Source organism: Lineus longissimus, chromosome 5, assembly GCF_910592395.1.
Source record: "Lineus longissimus chromosome 5, tnLinLong1.2, whole genome shotgun sequence".
Lineage (NCBI taxonomy): Eukaryota > Metazoa > Nemertea > Pilidiophora > Heteronemertea > Lineidae > Lineus > Lineus longissimus.
In genome coordinates, this window is record NC_088312.1 from 17337630 (window position 1) to 17357779 (window position 20150).

Below are 20150 nucleotides of genomic sequence, written 5' to 3' on the forward strand. Positions count from 1 at the left end.
ATTCTGCTAGTACCGACTTTGATGTCTCTCAAACATTTGTTGAGGGTAGCAGATGAATTCTCTATAGAATAAAGTATAACTTTTAACCCTTTCGGACCTGAGCAACCGTGACACGGTTGATCTTGACCCCACCACAATTACTCGAGCAACCGTGGGGCGGTTGATGCAGAAGATCGTTAATAACTAGCAAATTACGGTGCTGCCATCTTCGAACTGCCTATCAAACCAATGTCTACAATCAATGACACCAGTCTCGCTGGTTTCGGGGATTCCCCACCGGTATATACGGCCGTAGTAGACATTTGTACTCCATGCATTGTAGAGTAGCAGCGCGGCGATATGGCGGCAAAACGGAAAGCACATTTGTCTACTGAAGATGTTCTTGCGGTGCTCGATGATGATAGCGAGTCTGATTTAGACCTGGGGGGTGAAGATATGGAGCTGTCAGATGGGGAAAACATTGATTCGGACTGGGAGTTCGACCACTCGGACCATGAATCATACAATCTTACATGTCGCAGTAGTGCGGGTGTGAAAAATTCAGAAACAGGGTGATCTTGTATTTTTTCACCTAAATATCAGGTAAAAACAATTTGTTTATCACAGTTTCAAAGTTCTAATAGTTCTAATAAAGATATAATAACAAAAGAAGTGGTTTTTACCTTTTATTTTGCTGAAATATGAAATTATTTTCGCCCAAAAATGAGGAAAATGTCCCCAAAATCATAATTTCGAAGATAATTGAAAAAAAAATGTGTGAAAATGAAGATGCCCCACCCCCTACCTATTCCATGCAGTTTTTGTTCGTGGTTCTTGAAACTAAGAGAGCCAAGAATTTTCAAAGTAAAAAAAGTCACTTGCTGACAGTTTTGAGAATATGCTAATGAGGTCACATGACCTCATTAGCATTAAAAAAAATAAATTTTCCCCACGAAAATATTCTCCATTCAGTTGTCTATCCAACCCAAGCAGTCATTTTCTTCTATCTCCCTTATTTTTAACACACCAGGCCAGCAGAAAAAAGCTCAAAAAATCCCCATTTTGGGCCTGGGTAGATGGGTGGGTCAGGTGTTGGGTCCGAAAGGGTTAATGCACCTAAGAACAAATTTCTTGTATTCGGCAGGGCAATAGACAGATATGTACAACTTACTGTTAATGGTGTTACTATGAGGGCAAGTAGGTGTGAGAATCATCTTGGAGTTTCGTTTGGGCCAGATGCGGACATGGTTCAGTATAAATGATCTTTATAGGAAGACCAATAGCTTACTAGCACAATTTTGCTATGCTAACTCCGAAGTCAAGTATTTCCTGTTTAAACGGGTTTGTATGCCACTGTATGATTGTTTGAAGTGGAATTTGTCGAAACCATATATGGAGAGATTTTATACTGCGTGGAGAAAGTGTGTCATAAGAGTTCTGAATATTCATCATCGAACACACAACAATTTGATAAATTTGATAGAAGATGAGATGAGTATCGACACGCAAATAGAACAGCGACTCTTGAACTTTCATGCCTCTCTTTCGAAAAGTGATAACCTGTATGTTAATACGTACCTAAGAATTGCAGTTAATGGCGGGATGTCATCTCTGGCCATTAGCCACAGACATATAATGTATAAGCAGGCCAATCTCAAATCGGAGGTAGACCAACAGGTATTACAGAGAAGCCGAGCAATCTCCAGGGCTCTCAATTGCACGACCGCTACGACGTCTACGTCGTAGCGAAATTGGCCCGTGCCCAAATTCAGTTCTTGAAAAAACCGCGCCCAAAATAACCTTTGATCAATATTGACACGAAGGGTATAAAACAAAACAACTTCAGAGATGATAGAATAGAAAATAATTAGCTCTCACGATCCCCGAAATGTACTTTTCCGGTGAAATTCTTCAACTTCTCATGACAGCATGGGCGGCCATTGTTATTGTTTTGCTACACCACGAGCCTCGCGCGCACAACACCCGGTATATATGCGTAATTTGCTGTACAATGGAAATATTGACTTCGCATACGACTACCCGGAAATCAATAGATTAGTACCGCGGATCCCACTACGGCGCTGCAATCTCAACTGAACGGTTACAGGTCTGATTACTCGAATCCTACCACCGGTTTCCGTTCCTAAACGCCCTCTAGTGTTAAGTTTGCAATCGCATGGCTTCGTGTGCATAGAAAGAGGACGAGATACCAGTCTAATCTCGTCTCCGTGGCGAGACATGTACATGGGGAATCGCACGTTGTCCACGTGCATGTTAACTGGGATCGAGTATCACCTTTCATGCATATTCATTGGATGACATCATTACCAGCTATTGCGGGCCTAGCCAATCAAGCCAATTAGTGCACATGCTTAATTGGTCCTGGCAAACCTAATGGAAAATGCATAGGAAATATCAATAAAGTTGGCTTTTTTGGGCGGGGTGTTAAAATAATCCCAACTCACGACTTCTGACAAAATTCTATATATGTTTAGGTATTTACTTGCAAAATTTGGAGTGATTTGGATGGAAATTCGATGGGTCCATCTATAGGTTGAAAATTTTGGTAAATCTGTAATGCTTTACTCGTAGCCCGTAGTGTAAATTCCTGAGAAATTGGGTTTTTGGGGCTTTTCTAGCTGCGCTAGCTCCGAAACTATACATTTGATACAAACTCCCGACTTCAGACTTGGTTGATATAACTCTTAGGATTATATTCCCCAGATTTCAGCTTTATTGGAGTAAAATTCATAGTGTCCATAGGGGGGTTGAAAATTGGAGGATTTTCAATTTTGTTCCCAACAAATATGCGAAAAATATTACTTTCCACCTAGAATTAATCAAAATTTCGCAAACTATCATAAAGTACTTCCTTGCGACAATCATTTGTGAAGCTTTCAAAACTTTTGGCTGATTTATTTGACCCTAAATTAGGCTAAAACAAAATTATTTAGTGTTTGCATGCACCGATGAGGCTAATTGCCAGATTAATTCACACCTGTCCAATCTCAAACAATAAGAATGATGGAGTCTCCCTCTATTCAAAACAGAGTGTGCTAGGCCTGCCATTGCTGGTAATGTCAAAATGTCACAATGTGGGCGACCAAAGACCGCAGGTAAGAGTCACAACAGGAGGAGTAGCAGCTATGTATCTGATCGCCAGTCCCGGAAGAGACTGGCAGAGCCCGGAACTGGCAGTTTGGATCGTTATTTTGGTGCAAAAAGACGTGAGTATATCAATACTTGTTTAGTAAAAGTAAAAGTCAACATCACGCATCATACACATAATTAGTACATGCTCATCCACAATACATTATCGTGTACATTGACTGACAGTTCTTCGCCACGCCCGTCAGTGGTCAGGTGGCGGTATGACAAGTCACATGTCATTGTAATGTTTTGTAAACATTGCCATGTGCCCGGGCCATGCGCTTTGTGATTAGCAAGACTTCTCATATTCTGAGTTAAATTTTTACTGATCAAGACTGATTTGGGGCATGATAACTTTGTTCAATAGGCCTAATGCATGCTTAAAATCCTCCTGCCTACATCTTTTTGGGGCACAGTGACACAGTGGGCATTGAATTCACATGTCATTCCTTGAGGATTCTTGGGATGGTGAGACCAAATTTCACTGTTACAACGCAGTCTATTCCATGGTTTTTATTGACTGCCTGCAACCCCTCCCCCCACACACATTATAAGTGCAAGGGGGCCCTTGCACTTATAATGTGTGTGCACACTGATCTAATTATAGGCTTTTTAGCTCAGCTGACAAAGTCAGCGGAGCTAGTCAAATAGCTATTCGATTGGTGTCCGTCCTTCCTTCCATCCATCCTGCCATCCTTCCATCTAGCCATCTGTAGACAAAGTTGGGCATTTTGTAATCATACAACCGAGGCACTTCAAATCTAGTCTTGCTTATAAACACCGCAGAAAATGTTGCTTACGGAAAAAAATTTGGGCGATTCGCCTCAAATTCAGCTCCCCAGGGGGCAAAATGCGTAAATGAAAAAACAATTTTTTGACGCTCTATTCCAGCAGATAAAAGCTTGAAATAAAGTTGAAAAGGTCTTCATGATACAGAAGTTTTGATATAAAATAGATTAGTGTCGATTTATATCACCAGTTGGCGGTAGTGAGCAAAACTGTTGTTTGACCCCGGATGACCCCGCTTTAAATTTCCCGCCGAGGTTACCTGGAGTACTATCATCAAGAAAATGGCGGTGACCTTTTTATTTCTACCGGAGCGATGATTTTGTAAGTGACAAATTTTCTTTTTTAAGCCTTTACGGAAACGTATTTTGGTACGAAACTTCACACGTTTATAGAAAAGATCAACGAGAATGTGTTCAAATGCCCTCATAACGATGAGTTCAACAGAATTTGGTCAAAACAACCTTCGAATGGAGTCAACTTTCTTTGCGAAATTGAAGCGACGACCTCATTATTTATCGTAATTTATGCAGATCTGAGTCCAGCTGATGGGTGATGTTCTGATTTGTGTTCAAACTATTTAATTGGAAACTTCGGAAATTAGTTCTATTAGTGCTACTATTCTGCAGGAGTATATTATAGCCATTGATGTTGACAGCTAAAAGCACGAAAACTTTGTTCAGGTTTCTCGTCCAATCACGTGACCTCTCCAACACTCGATAATGCACTCTTTTCGTCCTCGTTTTAGGCCAATCTTCGGCCTGAACATGAAATCTAATAAGCGCAGTACTTAAATCAGATGTTTCTCTCGCCTTGAAAACATTCCTGGGTAAAATCCATTGAGATTAGCCGAGTTAATCCACTTTTTCCGTGCCTAAAATCTCTGCCGCTGAATTCTATAAATAGAAACTATTTTAATAGTACTGCCGCGATGTTAAAACATCGCGGCAGTGTGGTTCCCATTTTCACACCATGTCAGGAACTTTTAAGCTCTGTACACACTGACAACATTTTGGGAAACATGTTGGCCAACATGTTGTCCAGGTGCGATGTTATCGAAAATTTTGCCCTGTATACACATGACAACATTCGACAACATGTTGGGCAACTTGTTGTCGAATGTTTCCGAGAAATGTGGATTTTTGAGGGAATATTTTTGAGGGAAATTCATAAACAATGGAAGATTCCAAGAGAAGAAGATGTATTGTCGGTGGCTCTGCCATAATTTTACGTATCCTGATTGAAAGACGGCGAAGAAGACGTAAAGATGAGAAAAGAGTGTGGACAAGACCATGGATTTATATGAGACACCAGCATGGGGCAAATTTTGTAGCTATTTCTAGAATAGCAGCTTTCTTTTTGTTCTTGTCTTTATATTCCCTGGATGTTACATCCCATAAACAGGCACAACTTTCTCATACTGCAATAAGTTGTTCAACTTCACTCAGTAACCATTCCTTGCTTGAGGCTGCCATTTTGACTACATCACATGGCTTAAGGTAGATCATGTGATTTGTGGCCTATTTCTGATTGGATAAAACTCGACAACATCATTAGCATCTCGGCAACAAAATTGATTTTGTATTATTTCGACAACATTTGAGCAACATTTGGCCAACATGTTACCGAATGTTTCCGAACTGTACACACTGCCAACATTTTCGATAACATCGCACCTGGACAACATGTTGGCCAACATGTTTCCCAAAATGTTGTCAGTGTGTACAGAGCTTTACGGAGAGAGAGGGCGTGCGGTAAGAAGAATGGCCAAAATGACGTCACGTTTTCCTGGCAATGTCTCAAGCAGACAACGTTAGAACTAGAAAAACGAATATGTTAATTTGCAAAATTAAAAGCAGATTTCACCACTAACCAGCCAAATCGGAATACGACGGCACAAAATGTTCTCGCTTTCCTCCTGCTAAAAAACCTTGTTCCCGCACTCCTATTTTAATTTATGCCAAGGAATATGATATGATCTGTTTTCACTTTTTTGTAATTAAATGGTATTCATATAATGAGATCAATAGTAGTGTCCGTGTCAGATCCCATCATTCAATTCATTGGAGGTATAAATAATTATTTATACCTCCATGATCCCATCGTTCAACTAGTCTTCTCTCCCCAGGTGCCTCACACGGACCTTCACGTCCCCATACTCAAGACCAACTTACAGTATCGCCCTCAAAACAACCCTGGAGTCATGAATTCACAGGTGCTCCTGTGAAATCTCAGTTCTAGTTTATTTATCAAACTTTATCGGGTCTGTGAAGTTGGCTCCCAGTTCCCAGTTCCCAGTTCCCAGTACGCAGTTCCTTATTCGTACCCAAACATGGGTACGAATAAGGAACTAGGAAATGGGCTAAGCATTTCCCAGTTCCCAATTCAAATTTCTTTCAAATATTAACACTCCAAAGTTCGATAACTCAACTTGGTGGTTTTAACCCTTTCCTACCGAGCTCCCGATTCAACTATCAGTGACTTTAACCCTTTCTGACACATTTCCCAGTTCAAAATGCCAGCTCCTTATTCGTTTTAACTCATTTTAACCCTCTACATCTCCATTTCCCTATTCAAATGCTGGCTCCCGATTCAGCTACAAGTCACTTTAACCCTTTCTGACTCCATTTCATTCATTTGCAAGTCTCTTTAAGCCATTCTGACTCCATTTCCCAGTTCAAAATGCCAGTTCCTTATTCGTCTTAACTCATTTTAACCCTCTATAAGTCCATTTCCCTATTCAAATGCTGGCTCCCGATTCAGCTACAAGTCACGTTAACCCTTTCTGACTCCATTTCATTCATTTGCAAGTCACTTTAACCCTTTCTGACTCCATTTCCCAGTTCAAAATGACAGTTCCTTATTCATCTTAACTCATTTTAACCCTCTATAAGTCCATTTCCCGATTCAAATACTGGTTCCCAATTCAGCTACAAGTCACTTTAACCCTTCCTGACTCCATTTCATTCATTTGCAAGCCTCTTTAACCCTTTCTGACTCCATTTCCCAGTTCAAAATGCCCAGTTCCTTATTCGTCTTAACTCATTTCAACCCTCTATAACTCCATTTCCCTATTGAAATGCTGGCTCCCGATTCAGCTGCAAGTCACGTTAACCCTTTCTGACTCCATTTCATTCATTTGCAAGTCACTTTAACCCTCTCTGACTCCATTTCCCAGTTCAAAATGTCATGGATCGAGTTTGTTTACAATATGCAGTGCCATCTTGGAAAAACCGTGACGTCACCGCGGTATCGTCCTTGATTTGCAAGTCACTTTAACCCTTTTTGACTCCATTTCCCGGTTCAGAATGCCAGCTCCTTATTCGTCTTAACTCATTTTAACCCTCTATAAGTCCATTTCCCTATTCAAATACTGGCTCCCAATTCAGCTACAAGTCATTTTTAGCCATTCTGACTCCATTTCCCAGTTCAAAATGCCAGTTCCTGATTCGCCTTAACTCCTTTTAACCCTTTATAACTCTATTTCCCGATTCAAATGCTGTCTCCCGATTTAGCTACAAGTCACTTTAACACTTTCTTAGCCCATTTCCCGGTTCAAAATGCCAGTTCCTTATTCGTCTTAACTCATGGGCCGCATTTTGGAATTTCTCCAAAATTGGTAAACAATCGTTGAAGAGGAATCGATGATGCCGGTAAAAATTGACCAATATTACAGCCTTGCCTCTATCTTGACCTAACTTGAAAATAGTACACATGCCTAAGGCCTGTATAATGTATGCTATTGCGTGGCCTACTTACTGACATAGACTCCCTGTAGCCAGGTCAGAGCTATCCGTCCAATTTCAACTTAAGCTAAAAAAATTGCAATCAGGTGTGGATATACCGCCTATCATGTGATGTCCAGTATAGCATGAAGCATGCTGTTTTATCTTTATTTGTTCTGTTAACACACAGACCATGCATACCTTGGCCTAGAAATTTTATTACGCAATGGAAGATTAAGGGGATGTCAGCAGCAGATTAGGCTAGTTGCCCTTCGCCCTCTACGATCATAGATAAACATGAGACCAAGAGGTGTTAAGTGAGAATGGGTATTCCGAGGTAACAGGCCCTGGTACGATGGAGGTATTTTACCTCCATGCTGGTACTCAGCTATACGCCTTTGATGCTGTGACTAGAGGTCCCAGGGCCGGGTTATGAGCAGGGCAGTTGCAGCTGGGATGAGTCGTTGATGCCTTGGCGTAATTTACTGGGTAGTATCAAAATTATATATGGCGAGTAAACAAAGAAGCATTTTAAACCTGGAATGAATGATCAAGTTTATATGCAATATTCATTGAAGGATGCGGTTAAGTATTGTTATGGTAAACAAAACTGAATGAATTTGTACAACAATTTGTACAACAATTTGTACAACAATTTGTACAACAATTTGTACAACAATTTGTACAACAATTTGTACAACAGGTTCGTGAGAAACAACTCTTAAACAACTTGGTTATTCTAAGACTAAATTGAATTTGCTTTATTATCCACAAACATATCATATACGGGTTACAAATACGTACAGGATGAATGCAATTACTCTGATTGGTTCAGAGAAAGGGATTGAAATCAGGAATGGTAATTAAGTCGTCTCATTGACTGCAAGAGGGAGGAGCTTAGCGGCAAGCTGCAAGTGGTATAAACAAGCATGGTTACATACATAATTAGCTGGCGGCGACAGCTAGTACACAATAATACAAGATAAACCAGGGATACCCGTCTCAAAATAGTGCCACCTTCGTAGTGGCCATACTAAATATAGCAACTGTGGTCATCCGCCTATCACCTGATTGTACGAGAAACTTCAGACTTAGCTGAGCAGGGTTAAAATGAGTTAAGACGAATAAGGAACTGGCATTTTGAACTGGGAAATGAAGTCAGAAAGGGTTAAAGTGACTTGCAAATGAATGAAATGGAGTCAGAAAGGGTTAAAGTGACTTGTAGCTGAATCGGGAGCCATCATTTGAATAGGGAAATGGAGTTATAGAGGGTTAAAATGAGTTAAGACGAATAAGGAACTGGCATTTTGAACTAGGAAATGGAGTCAGAAAGGGTTAAAGTGACTTGCAAATGAATGAAATGGAGTCAGAAAGGGTTAACGTGACTTGCAGCTGAATCGGGAGCCAGCATTTGAATAGGGAAATGGAGTTATAGAGGGTTAAAATGAGTTAAGACGAATAAGGAACTGTCATTTTGAACTGGGAAATAGAGTCAGAAAGGGTTAAAGTGACTTGTAGCTGAATCGGGAGCCAGCATTTGAATGGGGAAGTGGAGTTATAGAGGGTTAAAATGCGTTAAGACGAATAAGTAGCTGGCATTTTGAACTGGGAAATGGGCTTAGAAAGTGTTGTAAACAATCATCAACGTTTGCACAGAAAAATGCCATCAAAGTCATCCTTTAGCTAACTTTGCAATGCTGGCCCAGACCTACTATTCAAGATGGCAGCCGAAATAAAATACATAAAACTTGGTTCACGCCAAGTTGATTCTAATCAATACATATAATCCTAATTACTACAGCAAAACTGAGGGCATAGATCTACATGGGTGAATTCAGACCTATTATGTAATCTTCGCACGTTCCGAAAGCTGTCTGGGGTGAGGAACTGGGCTGTTTATTGGGATAGCATTTAATACTTATAGAGGTGTAAAATGACGAATAAGCAACTGACATTTTGAACTGGGAAATGGAGTCAGAAAGGGTTAAAGTGATTTGCAAATGAATGAAATGGAGTCAGAAAGGGTTAAAGTGACTTGTAGCTGAATTGGGAGCCAGTATTTGAGGGTTAAAATAAGTTAAGACAAATAAGGAGCTCGCATTTTGAACCGGGAAATGGAGTCAAAAAGGGTTAAAGTGACTTGCAAATCGAGGACGATACCGCGGTGACGTCACGGCTTTTCCAAGATGGCACTGCATATTGTAAACAAACTCGATGAGACAAGACCACTAATGAATATTCATAGGTTGGAGGGTCGAGGCCTATCAATTAGACGAGTGCATGTTTTTTACTCTCAAGTACATATTTGGAGAGGTATTGAAAAAATATTTGCTGTGGCAAGTCTACAGATATAAAGAAATTATTTGATGAAAAAATTAATTTCGAATTTTGCTAATTGGGTAATAGGGGGCGTGTTTTGAGTTTTTTCTGCCAGTTGGCTGAAAACAGTGGAAATATCAAAGTCTGTCTAATTTGTCGATTATAAAAAAATTTCCGTGGTCAATCACCAATTTCCATCGCACCAGTTACTCGCAAGACTAACCCGTATATCATATCCGAATTTCAGTTTCACTTCTTGACGCGTTCTTTGATGCGTCGCGGTCAAACATTGACAATTTAACTGCTAAAAGGCTTAAAAAATCAATTGTGGTCTTGTCTCTATTTACACTACATTTTGGGTCAATATAGTGAAAAATTTGAATGTGCTCAAATCACTCTAATTCATTTAGAATATTGTATTGCTGATGATTTAAGGTCAAAACAAGCTAAAATAATGAGAAAAAAACTTAATTTGACCCAAATAAGAGTCAACCTAACCCCGGTCTAAGTTCGGTTTCATTTTTACAAGTCTTGTTGTGTTGCCATTCATTTTGTAATTTCTTTGAAACTACTTAGGCCTTGATTCTGAAAGTTGTGCCCTAAGCAGCAAAGATATTCCTAAATCACATCCTAAATTTTCAGCTCCATAGCTTGCATATTCTGGCCAGGGCAGGTCTTTGAATTTGGTGCTGTTGGCTGCAAAATCATGACTTTTTGTCGATTTTGTCCTCTTTCGTCGCTTTGGCACAGTTGTACCACTCTTTGAAATGTCTCTCATTTCTCCAAAAATGTCCAGATATGACTTTCCTTTGTTGGAGAGTTGTGGGATGTCATGTACATTAGTTTGAAAAAAATCTCAAAATGTTAACCCCTGAAATGTACCTTCATTGAGACAAGACCACTAATGAATATTCATAGGTTGGAGGGTCGAGGCCTATCAATTAGACGAGTGCATGTTTTTTACTCTCAAGTACATATTTGGAGAGGTATTGAAAAAATATTTGCTGTGGCAAGTCTACAGATATAAAGAAATTATTTGATGAAAAAATTAATTTCGAATTTTGCTAATTGGGTAATAGGGGGCGTGTTTTGAGTTTTTTCTGCCAGTTGGCTGAAAACAGTGGAAATATCAAAGTCTGTCTAATTTGTCGATTATAAAAAAATTTCCGTGGTCAATCACCAATTTCCATCGCACCAGTTACTCGCAAGACTAACCCGTATATCATATCCGAATTTCAGTTTCACTACTTGACGCGTTCTTTGATGCGTCGCGGTCAAACATTGACAATTTAACTGCTAAAAGGCTTAAAAAATCAATTGTGGTCTTGTCTCCGATCCACGGCATTTTGAACTGGGAAATGGAGTCAGAAAGGGTTAAAGAGACTTGCAAATGAATGAAATGAAGTCAGAAAGGGTTAACGTGACTTGCAGCTGAATCAGGAGCCAGCATTTGAATAGGGAAATGGACTTATAGAGGGTTAAAATGAGTTAAGTGTCAGTCCATGATACCACCATGCAGGATCATGCAAATGGTGGCAAGGTGGGGGGTCAACAGATCTAGTTGTAATTTCTACCACAGACCTGTCCTAGGGTACTATGAAGGCTGGTGGATTGGTTTCGAAAATAACCCCACAGTTTTGGGGTACGGCTGTTAACCATTTCCTACTCATTTTCCTTTTAAAAAAACATGCATTATCCCTCAAAATAGGCTAAGTCTTTTGTCAATTTTCGTGCATCAAACAGAATTATCACTAAACACCGCCTATTGAAATTGAAAGTACATGATCTGAGCTACCTTTTCATGCCTTTTGTTTTGCCCCAGGTACATTTTAATGACAGGTACAGTACGTCCCAAAAACAATGCAATCTCAAATTTCAGTAAAAAGGCAATTTTAACTCTCCTTTAGCTCCAACACTGCAGTTTTTTAGGTGATGCCACTTCCAGGTAAGGAAGTCAGAATGCTGTTTTTTAATTTGCAAAAGAAAAAAATCCGGCCGCCCTTACGGTTTTCCGGTGAGGGGGTCGAGTCGCGCCCTTCTCACTGGTGCCCATTTTTTGCCCATTCCCTCAGAAAACTGACGAAATACACATGCTTTCCAAATAAAATTACATTTTTAGATGTTAGTGAACCCCCCTCTCCCTTGCCCCTCCCACACACTCCCTCAAACAACCTAGAGGCCTTTATTTCCCCTGTGGAGGCTTAGCGGTCTTGTCGGAAACGATCACCAGCAACGACAACAACAACAACAGTTACAGTTACAATGCATTGTGTACATGCACGTGTACATTGTGTGATAGTCAATTGAAAATGGAACCTGAAAAATCACAGTTGAAATGTGGATTTGCTGTCATATCCAAGGATATCGAGTGTGGTACTGACGCTTCATACCCCAATGACAAGAGTGTGATCCCCTTGAAACAATGTAAGAAGGACGTGCACTCCCATTTGATGCGTTGGATGTCCTCCAGGAAAGCCAGTCAAGTCAAAAGTGAATGGGAGCTCATAGCACTTTGTGATGGCGTGTTTGATATGAGTTCTCCAGTTCTGGACACCACAATATGCCCGAACCACCGATACAAGTTGAGTTTATCATGGAATCAGCAAAGGAGATGCCAGCACCCACTTCATCAACCCTCTAAAACAAGTCGAAAGCCCAGAAAAGATGGTGGTTCAGTTCATCGAGTGATGTCTCGGGAAATATACATCAAGTGGGGAGTTTTTGTCCCAGTTGGCTCAGGTAAGGGATCAGTCTCAAAATCACTGAAGTAGAAAAGAAGCAGTAGGCCTGTAATGATACCCACTCTGACTAAACCTAACTTTGGTGCAAAACCAACTGAGTGATAACGATTTACCACTTCACTTGTGTTCTTCCTAGAAAGTTGATTGGAGCCTTGGCTTGGTGATCAGGAAGTCCCAGTTATGATTCCCTGCCAGTGCCACTGGAGGTGATGCTTCACTGCCGTACAAAATCAGCATGGCCGGTCGCATTATCAAAACAAGTCTATCATCATCATCATGTCCTCACACTATTATATTGCACATCATATTATCATTACCCCCATAATCTGGTGCCTTTTCAGCTCTGTGTAAAGGATGTGAGGCTAAACATCGAGTATCTGTGGCAAATGTAGAACGAGAAGTAGAACCAGCACCCATGGATACAGAGGTGAGTTGAATGAAAAAAAAGGGGAGAAGATTCGGGGCAAGCCAAAGTGAATATTGGTTAATTCTGCCTGCAGCGACTGACTTGCATGTAAGAAGGTCACTGATGAGAGAGGAGGGACTAAGCTGAAAACCTTGATGCCATTCTGGCTCCCATCTCCTTGGCAATGAGGGATTCTAAGCCAAACCTGATTCTCCATCAATATCTTTTTTCAGTCCGCTGTTGCCTCTTCCTCTGTTCAACCAGCCGACGCCTTAGAAAACCCAGCAGACGGGACAGAAGGGCAAATTTGATGGGTAATGTTGTTGCAACAGTATCATAAGGACTGCTGGTCAAGCACTCTTGAGCTGGGAGAGAGAAATGATAAGAGGGTGGAGACAGATTTTCTGAAATGTTGGTCTTTGAGTCATGACTGGGCAGAATTAGCCCAGTGAAAGTTGTCAGCTACACATCAAGAATTCTTGATTTAGAATGAAAGGGTACGACTTTATTGGATGTACATTCATCAGGCTTGACCTGAGATTTTCCACGCCATTGATTGCAAATGCATTGTTCGCATTCTGCAATACATCTCTCTTTTTCTAAAAAAAATACATGGTGAATTTCCTAAAACTGTTACATGCTGTGTTTTTGTCTCCCTTGACTAACATAACCTGCAATATGAAGGACATCCAGATTTGATGTTCTAGTATATCTAGCGGATGGTTCATCAGGTAAAATGCGGGGCTTGGTTAAAAAATGATTTTATAGTGATATCTTGGGATAAGTTTGAACTTTGGCTTTCAGTAAACAATTGTAAATGCCAATAAGATAGATTTTTAATGTCAGTATACTTAGTAGCGCTAATGTCAGTTTTGAACAACCAAGCCTGCTACTGGAAAGTGGGACTCTCTCCTGATACTATCCTGCACTTGGGCCTGACATGTAGTACCGTAAATGAGGTGTTACTAGTATTGGTCCCTCCCTAGTAGTGGTTAGTAGTGGTTTGGCTATTGTCTGCAAAATAGCTTTTTTGGCTCACCGTAAGGGGAGTCTATATGATAGCGCTGTGTCCGTCGTCGTCGTCGTCGTCGTCGTCGTCGTCGTCGTCGTCGTCGTCGTCGTCGTATCCTAACAGTGGCACGTTTCTTAACTGCTAGGGCTATGAACTTGAAACTTTGTACACAGAATGCCCTAGGTCAGCTGACCTCTGACACTGATTTTCGGTCCGATCTGATTCTCTGTTTGGCCACCAGGGGGCCAAATGTCGATATCTAAAAAGTGTGATATCTCGCTTATTAGTGACTTGTTTTCGATAAAACTTTTGTTGTAGGTACTCATAGCAAATATACATTTTATATTATACGGGTTTTTAATTTGACCTTGTTTTCAAGGTCGCAGAGGTCATATGGCGTAAATTGGCCATTAGAGTGTAAACTATGGCACGTTTCTTAACCACTAAAGCTATGAACTTGAAACTTGGTACATATAACCCCCTTTATCACATAGCCTCTGGTGCTGAATTTTGGTTCGATCTGATTCCTAACTTTGCCACCAGGGGGCCAAAAGTGGAAATCTAAAAAGTGTGATATCTCGCTTATAAGTGACTTGTTTTCGATAAAACTTTTGTTGTAGGTACTCATAGCAAATATACATTTTATATTATACGGGTTTTCAATTTGACCTACTTTTCAAGGTCACAGAGGTCATATGGCGTAAATTGGCCATTAGAGTGTAAACTATGGCACGTTTCTTAACCACTAAAGCTATGAACTTGAAACTTGGTACATATAACCCCCTATATCACATAGCCTCTGGCGCTGAATTTTGGTTCGATCTGATTCCTAACTTTGCCACCAGGGGGCCAAAAGTGGAAATCTAAAAAGTGTGATATCTCGCTTATAAGTGACTTGTTTTCGATAAAATTCTTATGGTAGGTACTGTTTGGAAGAAAACATCACATATTATATGGGTTTTCAATTTGACCTACTTTTCAAGGTCACAGAAGTCATATGGCGTAAATTGGCTCTTAGAGTGTAAACTATGGCACGCTTCTTAACCAGTAAAGCTATGAACTTGAAACTTGGTGCATATAACCCCCTACATCAGATAACGTCTGATGTCGAATTTTGGCCTGATCTGATTCTTTATTCGGCCACCAGGGGGCCATAACGGAAAAAGGAAGAAGTGCAATATCTTGCCTATTTGAGTGAATTGTTTTCGATAAAATTTTATGGCAGGGACTCCTAGCAAGGATACATCACATTTCCTATGATTTTTGGATTTGACCTCCTTTTTAGCTCACCTCTTAGCAGAGGTGAGCTTATCCCATACCGTGGCGTCCGTCGTCCGTCGTCGTCGTCGTCGTCGTCGTCGTAGTCGTCGTCGTCGTCGTCGTCGTCGTCCGTCGTCCGTTAGCAGGGCACGTTTCGTAACTGTTAGAGCAATTGAGTTGAAACTTGGTACACATGTACCCTTATGTAATGACACCTGGGAGACCAGAGTTTCGGTCCGATTCGTTTCATGGTTTGGCCACCAGGGGGACAAACGTTAAAAGTGAAAATATGCAATATCTCCCTTAATAGTAGTCGGGAAATTTTGAAAAAAATATGGTAGGTACTTCTAGCAAAGGTGCATCATATATCCTCCGGGTTTTTGATTTGACCTCCTTTTCAAGGTCACAGAGGTCAAATGGTGTAAATTAGCCGTTAGGATGTAACGATGGCACGTTTCTAAACTGCAATGACTATTGATACCAAATTTGGTACACATTTACCCCTTAGTCAGGTGATCTCAGGGACCAAAGTTTGGTCCAATATGATTCACCACTTGACCACCAGGGGGCAAAATCCAAAAACCTTAAAAATGTGATTATTCCTTAACTTCTTGCCCGATTGCCACCAATTTGATATCATGGGTACATCTAACCACCATACAGTATATGTCACACAGGTTTTTAATTTGACCTTCTTGTCAAGGTCACAGAGGTCAAATGGCGTAAATTCGCCGTCAGGCCGTAACTATGGCACGTTTCTTAACTGCAATGACTATTGATCACAAATTAAGTACACATGTACCCCTTGGTCAGGTGATCTCAGGTACCGAAGTTTGGTGCGATCTGATTTGCCGTTTGGCCTCCAGGGAGGGGGCCAAATCCTAAATTCTTCAAAATGCCATTATTCCTAGTAATGACTTGCCCGATTGGCACCAATTTTATATCATAGGTACATCTAATTCTAACAACCATTCAATGTGTCACCCGGGTCTTCTTTGATTTGACCTACTTTTCAAGGTCACAGAGGTCGAATGTACTGTAAATTGGCCATTTTGGGGAAATTGTAATTGCTTGGACCTACATCAAACCTAACACTACATGACACAAGACCATGCTCTTTGTCCATCTTTCCTCCACATGAGGTGAGCACAATGGCCCTGGCCATTTCATCTAGGTCACAGAGGTCAAATGGCGTAAATTGACCGTTCGAGTGTAACTATGGCACGTTTCTTAACTGCTAAAGCTATGAACTTGGTACATGTAACCCCCTACATCAGATAATCTCTGACACCGAATTTTGGCCTGATCTGATTCTTGATTTGGCCACCAGGGGGTCAATAGACAATTATTGGTTGGATCATAAACTTATATATACTGCCCTGTCTTATTACTTGACATCAATACACATCTAAAAAAAGTCTTCATGCCTGATTGTGTTCACCATATTCACCTCTAAACTAAGCATGATCCTGCCTAATAAAAGATGTATACGGTGAGCACAATGGCCCCTGGCCGTTTCATTTCTATGTATCATTATATTAGCTTGTAAATAAATCACCCATTTGTAAAAAAAAAAGTGTCCCTTCTTAAGTGGCAGCACTGTCCTCTGCAGACAGGTACAAGTGTAGCATGTGGAAAGTTGTGATCTCTCCTAAGGGACTGGACAGTACCGTAACTCAGTTCATGAAAAACTTCTCCATTCCAGTACATGTATATGTACAATTTAGCCAATGCTAGAGCAACTCCAGGAGAACATTTCACCGCCAACCAAGGAGCTAAAAACTTCTAATAGCAGTACTCTGACGGTGCAGCCAACTGCAGGGTTGTCCTCATCAAACAGTAATTACAGTAGGAACTGCACCTTTGGTCAATTGGCTCCTTAGCAATGGAAGGTGTTACTAGTATGTGAAATGAGCACTTCTGCAAGGTTCTTAGGAACAGGATGATCCCTGCATGGGTTGATAAAGATGTATTAGTAGGTCATACCACATGCCCTTCAGGTGCCTTAGCCATGGGGGGGGGGGGGGTCCAACCCTTACAACATGCTCTGGCAGCATGACACAGGCTAATGAATGGGTCAACATTAGCATCCTCACCAACAGGGGGGTTTCTTAAGGTTTTCGGACTGTAAGAAGGCCTACATGTAGCTTATTCAATTACATTGCCATCAGGTAGGCCAAGGCCGAAATGTTATTTGAAATTCAAATCAGCATTTCAGGACCTATGGGGCCCAATTCCCCAAAGGGCTTTCATCAAGGGCAAATTTGTAGTGATGAGCTTTTTCTTTTTTGGGGGGAAAAATGCAAGTGGAGTTATTTACCGGTAGGCCTACTTAAATAAGTTAAAATAGGTTAGTAGGCCTAGGCATGGGGGGGGGGGGGTGATCATGGTGGTTGACAGTAACTACTAATCCTCATGGCCAGCACCAAGCATAAATTATGTGTTCATTATGCATTTATTTTATAATTCATCAAGTGTACACAAGGTGGCAGCACTAGCCAATGAGTGTCATTTTGGTGGAAAATAGCACTTTTTCCTTGGTTTATCCTGGGAAAACAGTAAAAGCGGCCGGAAATTTTATTTCTGATTTTGAAAGTAGGTATCATTACCTTTATCATGTGCAAGCCACAGCATTCAAAGACCTGCAGTGTTGGAGATATGAGCGTCGATAGAGAGCTCTTCCTAAGCACTGCCCCTAGGTATGCATAATTACTAGGCCTAGCACGACCAAAGTATGAAGTGTTACTCAATGACCTGTTGCAGAATGGAAGATCTCATCAAATACTTCCATCATACAAAGGGGGAAAATCCAGCTATTTTTTTTAGTCTCTGCAGGAGTGCCCAACATTGACCCAAAAATACACAAAAAATAGGGGGAAAAAAGCTAAAACAAGCCCCCTAACTAGGCCTGCCCCTAACTCGGTTGCTAGTGATTTTTGAGAGTCATCAATTGCTGTGTAATGATGTCTTAGTGGAAGGATCTTGCATACCTAATCTCGTTAAAAACGGTTGACCCCCACCTTGCCACCCTCTGCATGGTGGTATCATGGACTGACACTTAAGACGAATAAGGAGCTGGCATTTTGAATTGGGAAATGGAGTCAGAAAGGGTTAAAGTGACTGTAAATGAATCGGGAAATGGAGTTATAAAGGGTTAAAACGAGTTAAGATGAATAAGGAGCTGGTATTTTGAACCGGGAAATGGGTCAGAAAGGGTTAAAGTCACTGATAGTTGAATCGAGAGCTTGGTAGGAAAGGGTTAAAACCACCAAGTTGAGTTATCGGACTGTGGAGGGTTGATATTTGAAAGAAATTTGAATTGGGAACTGGGAAATGCTTAGCCCATTTCGTACCCAAACACACCATGTTTCAAAATGGGTACGTATAACGAACTGGGAACTGGGAACTGGGAACTGGGAGCCAACTTCACAGACCCAACTTTATCGAGGGTTATCGAATCGAATGGATGTGTCGATCGTCGGGGCGGATTGATATGTGGTTAGGTTGTGCGTCCAAGGCAATTAGGTCATTCAGTTAGTTTGAGAAAGATCATGATCATGAAGATGCGTGTTGTGTTATCATAACTGGAAATTAAGTTGAAGTTATTATTAGTACTACGATTCTTACATGAGTAAAAAGTAGACGTTTTAAGCAACACAATAATGTTACTCCCATAAAAAACTGTCAATTCTCCTTACCACTCACAGAAGCCAAGCCATTGCTGTTAAGTTATGCAGGGGCTTAATCAATTACTTGCACTCCCTGTGGGGTGAATAACATTACCTTTTGAACGGCTGGCTGTAGGGGGATGATTGGAACAGCCGGTATACCTGCTGACCTGCTGAACCGAGGTTAATGTTATTTTCAATCCACGATTGCAGGTCACCTGATTTTCGAGATTTCGCGGGAAATGAAATTGTAAACAACGCATGTGTGCAGTTCAAATGTAAAAAAAAATGTATTTTTGGTACTTTTGGTTGCTGGACTTGGGTTTTCCCGCAGTTAGGAGCTGGATCAAATTGGTGGTCTATTGTGCTGTTTTAGTCAGAGGTAGCCCTTAATTATGAAGGGATTTTCAAATCAAGGTGACCATGGTCTTTTATGTGCTCAGCTCACCACAGCTTTCAACACTTGATGGATCTGATGAGGCGCGCGGAACCTGACATGGCCTTACCAAGGAGCTGCTCACGGTGCTGAACATCTAGCTTGCCTGTCGACTAAGTGCCTTTTTGGCCGAGACATTGCTACATGTAGGAGGAGCACGCATTTTAAAGTTATAGTAGTGATAGTACAGTTGGTTCGAGCCATTTGGAAGCCGACATGTGAAGGCCTATCTGGGTTCTCCTTCTTCTCCGTATAAAAAGGGGTATATTGCTGACTAAGGAACAAGGCATATTGACATTGCCTCATCATCTCTATGGGATCAATTGATATACTTTTATATGCACGCATACATCGTGCCATTTCAGGGTCCGAGTCTGTGGACAATTGGTTAGATTAATTTGTCTCTTCGATATTGCTCCTTTATTGCATTAGATTTTCATCGCAATTCGATCTATTCAAGATATAGCCAATTTGAACCTGTCTGCGCCAAGGATAGATTGGTTCCAGATCGACTCACTATGACTAGGAATACGCAGTAGAGCACAATGTCATGAAAAACGACCCTTTGTGTTGTAAATTCTAATCACCTGCAGGACAGGTCAATTTCTCTCAATAAAATTAATTTTGTTGACTCCTGTAATCTCTACCTTATTAAAAAAAAAGAAAGT

The 20150-nt window shown here is 40.9% G+C and overlaps 1 protein-coding gene across 1 annotated transcript; it reads left to right on the forward strand.

Annotated features, from left to right (window-relative positions):
- Window positions 1–12181: 12181 nt before the first annotated feature.
- On the forward strand, window positions 12182–13598 carry LOC135488301 (uncharacterized). Its single transcript, XM_064772851.1, has 3 exons — window positions 12182–12698; window positions 13042–13127; window positions 13340–13598. Exons 1-3 carry the CDS (start codon window positions 12269–12271, stop codon window positions 13415–13417), a joined length of 594 nt encoding a protein of 197 aa, XP_064628921.1. The 5' UTR covers window positions 12182–12268; the 3' UTR covers window positions 13418–13598.
- The last annotated feature ends 6552 nt before the right edge of the window (window positions 13599–20150 follow it).